Here is a 4,108-nt window from a genome sequence, read left to right as displayed (position 1 = left end):
GTTTAGATTTTTTCTAAATCTAAAACAGGTTTTAAATAAAAAGCTTACGTGTGTCTGAATGAATCAGAGTTTACTGCGTCTGTTCGAGTCTTCTTGGGTCTTGGCGGTTTAAACGGGGGGAACTCTCCCCTCCTCTTCTTACTGATGTCATCATCGCCCCCCTGCACCTCCCAGGTGAGCTGGGTCACAGGTGTGGACTCGTCGGCAGCGTTGCGGTCCAGCCTGCGGATGTTGTGACAGTATTTGGACGGGTCGTACTTGGAGGTTCGAGCTTTGGGGCCTTTCTGACACCTGAGCTGCAGGACAGGAAGAACCCGGCCGAATTTACTGACGACCCAGTCCTGAAACCAGAGAGAAACAAATAAAACTGTTTAGAAACTGTAGGAGGAGCTACATAAATGCGGCGCACCCAGAGAAAATAAGGTGACCACATAAGTCTGTTTATTGTTGTTTTTAATTTTCATGTTTGTTTTATGTAATAAGTAATATTGTTGAATCGTTATTACCCTGAGATGGACTAATGTCTGTGAGCAAGTGAGATGCACCGCTACATCTGTCCCGCTGAGGAGGCGGAGCCACCGCTCTGCCTTCAGATGCACTTTGAAGATAAACTATGAACCTAAGAACATGCAGCACCTCTCAGGTCTGAGGTCACACAGGAAGCACCTGGATGGACCAACCTTGTGTCCCGGTACTTCGGACCCCGGCACCGCAGCCTTCATGGTGAAGTCTTCCACTCCGGCTTTGCTCAGAGAGTCCAGAAGCTTCTGCTTCTGGTCTTCAGCTGCAGATCCACGGAGACGCTGCTCGGCTGCCTCCTGTCGCTCCTGAGCCAACCTGAACCAGAGCAACATCACATTTAGATCTGTAGCTTCACTCAGACAGCATCAGAGTCTGATCTGCAACATCAGCTGCTCCTGCTTTGGGACAAATGTTCAACTAAAGTCTTTACAGAAAAACATGAAGTATTAATGATGCAGACGCTTTAAAATGAATCACCTGTGCAGGAAACTCTCTTTAGCTGCTTCAATCTGCAGAGTTCCTCCTTTCCATTTGGATTTGTTCAGAACCGTCAAACCTGCAGAGGGAACAGATTTCATGTTGAAACCCAGAGAAACAAGTTCTGTGAAAACAGAACGCTGACATCCGCTGAAGAAGCTGAAACTGAGCTGTTAAAGCTAAAAGGAGCAGAACGGTAAAAAGCTAAAAGCTAAACGTTAGCAACAGCAGCACAGAACAGTAGAGGAGCAGTTCTGTTGGAGGGGCCGGCTGCCCCCCATAATTTTATTTATAAAATTTATTTCATTTAAACAACAAAAAACAAACTTAATTAAAAATAAACACAAAATAAGCACAATACCATTAAATGAAAAGGAGCAGAGAGAAGAAAAGAATCTTATAATATCTGCCCCCAATTAAAACAATATCCATAAAAATTACAAAATATACATCAACAAAGAAATAAAAAACTACTATTATTTCATCCAATGAACAGCCGAGAAAAAAAGAAAAAACCAAGAAGAAATGTAAATTATTCAAACATAGACTGCCCATAACTTTTCAAACATAAAGTTTCGACCCTTCTTCTAAATGAATAAATAAAACCAGTAGTTTTGAGGTTCTTTGCTAAACTGTTCCATAATTTGATAGCCTGAACTGAAGTACATCTCTCTTTCAAGCTTGTTCCAATTTTTGGTAAAACAAACATCTAGAATCCTTTCAAATTATAAACACTTTTCCTCTTAGTAAAGTAAAATTGTATTTCAGAAGGTAAATCATTGTTATGAGCTTTATACATCATAAAACTTCAATAATCTCAACTGACTAAACAAAACATTAGATGGATGACAACAACAACAACAACAACAACAACAACATTTTCCTGTCAAAATTCTCACGGCTCTTTTCTGCAAAACAAAAACAGGATATGTGAATATTTTACATGCTTTTCCCCAAACTTCAGTGCAGTAAGTTAAATGAGGTTCAATAATGGCGTTATATAATAAAAGCAATGCTTCATCATTAAATACTTCCTTAGCCTTGTATAAAACTGCAATTGATTTCACACTTTTAGTTTTAATTTAACTTATGTGAGATTTCCAATTTAAATTTTCATCAATAATAACACCCAAAAATTTCACCTCAGTACCTCTGCTAATTTCAACACCACAAATTTGAAATGAAACATCAACCATTTTTTTCGTTTACTAAATATCATATAGTTAGTTTTATCCAAATTAGGTGATAATTTATTAAACTCAAACCAATCATGTATCTTTACAAAATTAAATTGCAACAAAGCTAGCAGATGTTCTAAATTGTTTCCCGAACAAAAAAAAAAAGTAGTGTCATCTGCAAACATGACACATTTCATTACATCAGACGCATTAACCAAATCATTGACATACAAAAGAAACAACTTGGGCCCTAACACAGAACCCTGTGGGACCCCAATACAATACACTAACTAAAAACTGATGATATTTCAGCTCCTACGATGTTAGGATTGGTTTTAGAGCTAAATGTTTGTTGGTTCGACTCTGATTCTTACATTTCTTCAGCTCAGCGTCAGAAATGTTGATGTTGATGTAGCTGAAGGTTTTATAAGGAACACCTGCAGATAAATAAATAGAAAACAGGTCCGTTAAAAGGTTTCTGAATGATTTGAACAGTTTAAAGAACATTTTAATCTCAGTAACGTCCTCACCATCCTCGTCCCTCCTGGTCCGCAGCTCCACGTCCTCCACCTCGCCAAACTTTCCAAACCGATCCTTCAGGTCCTTCTGGGTCACCGTGTGGCTCAACCCGCCGACGTACAGCCGCCGCATCGCTTCGTCTTCACAGCAACCCTCACTGCAAACACAACATATGTTACATCAGGGGGGTCCAGTCCTGGTCCTGGGGGACCACTGTCCTGGATGTGTTAGAAGATCCTCTGCTCCAACACACCTGGTTAACAGACTTCTGTAGAACATGAAGAGGTAAACTACTGACTCAGGTGTGCTCAGGGAAACTAAATAAAGCATGCAGGAAGATCATCTTTTTATCACATTTATATTATGACTGTGCAATGATGACAATAAAGTCTGTCTGTCTGTTATCTTATCTTATGAACCAGGACCAGAAACCCCTGCTAAACTAATCTAGTGTTTCCAAAGTTTTTCAGCTTGAGATTCACAAAATAAAATAGCAGATACCATTTTAAAAGTTCGTTTTCTTTCTATAAGTCTTCTCAAGACCCTCCACTTTGTGAGAACCACTGTCCTAAACCACTAAACATCACACTTATCGTCCTGTTATTGCATTTTATTCATGCTAACATGAGTTTAAACTCAACCCCAGCATCAAAGACATAAAATCAGAGCAAATTAAAACCTGTCTCGCTAAAATAAACAAACATCTAGTTAACAAGTCGAAACAGTCAGATTTAAACTACCTGTTTATTTTAAACAGACAGGAGTAACAAAAATCACATCTGTTTACCTCACATGGGTCCAACCGGTGCTGCTATTTTCAGAGTCCGGCTGACGTTTCCTGTTTTTCAAAGGTTCCGCTGCAATAAAATTAACAGAACGTTTCAAGAAAAGCGTGTAAACATTATTATTATGGTTGTTTGTGTCTACAGGGAGAAACGAACACGTTTAAAACAATAAAACTAATGTTAGCCAAAAATACGACCTATTTTCAAAGAAATATTTACTTCCGGGACCACAGTTTGGTTGGGTCCTTTCTGCTGTTTGATCAGGGGTTTTCTTTTCATCGCAGATTGCGCTCATTTGTTTTTTTTCTGACCAATAATGACATTAAAACACAAATAATATTAATTTAATTTGACTTTCTTGATACAACTGATAGTTCTATGTAAAGAAATAGCCTTTTAGTTTACAGAAATATCACAAAAACACAAGGCCACCCCCCGTCTTCAGGCAGAGGTGGTTCAGTCCGGACAGAGCGCGAGGCTGCAAACATTTCTCTGCTCAGACAGGAAAACAAATCAGGTAAAAATAACCTATTTTATTTTATAGTGTTGTTAATTGAGACAACACTCTTTGTTTAAATCACTGCTACGAAACATTGCTTAGTTTTTTTAATTAAAAATATGAATTTG

The 4,108-nt window shown here is 38.5% G+C and overlaps 1 protein-coding gene across 1 annotated transcript in view; it reads right to left on the bottom strand.

Moving 5' to 3' along the window:
• nol8 (nucleolar protein 8) overlaps positions 1-3,553 on the bottom strand; it is a gene marked incomplete at its 5' end in the record, with an annotated part of 11,139 nt that extends 7,586 nt beyond the window's left edge. Inside the window, 6 exon segments of the mRNA XM_014015303.1 lie at positions 49-341; positions 681-837; positions 1,000-1,078; positions 2,552-2,614; positions 2,708-2,853; positions 3,484-3,553. Of these exon segments, the coding sequence (XP_013870757.1) occupies positions 49-341; positions 681-837; positions 1,000-1,078; positions 2,552-2,614; positions 2,708-2,853; positions 3,484-3,553 (808 nt within the window).
• Between the last annotated feature and the right edge of the window lie 555 nt (positions 3,554-4,108).

Source organism: Austrofundulus limnaeus, unplaced genomic scaffold, assembly GCF_001266775.1.
Source record: "Austrofundulus limnaeus strain Quisiro unplaced genomic scaffold, Austrofundulus_limnaeus-1.0 Scaffold127, whole genome shotgun sequence".
Taxonomy (NCBI): Eukaryota; Metazoa; Chordata; class Actinopteri; order Cyprinodontiformes; family Rivulidae; genus Austrofundulus; species Austrofundulus limnaeus.
The sequence above is the reverse complement of the archived record's forward strand: the minus strand, read 5'-3'. Positions and strand labels throughout refer to the sequence as shown.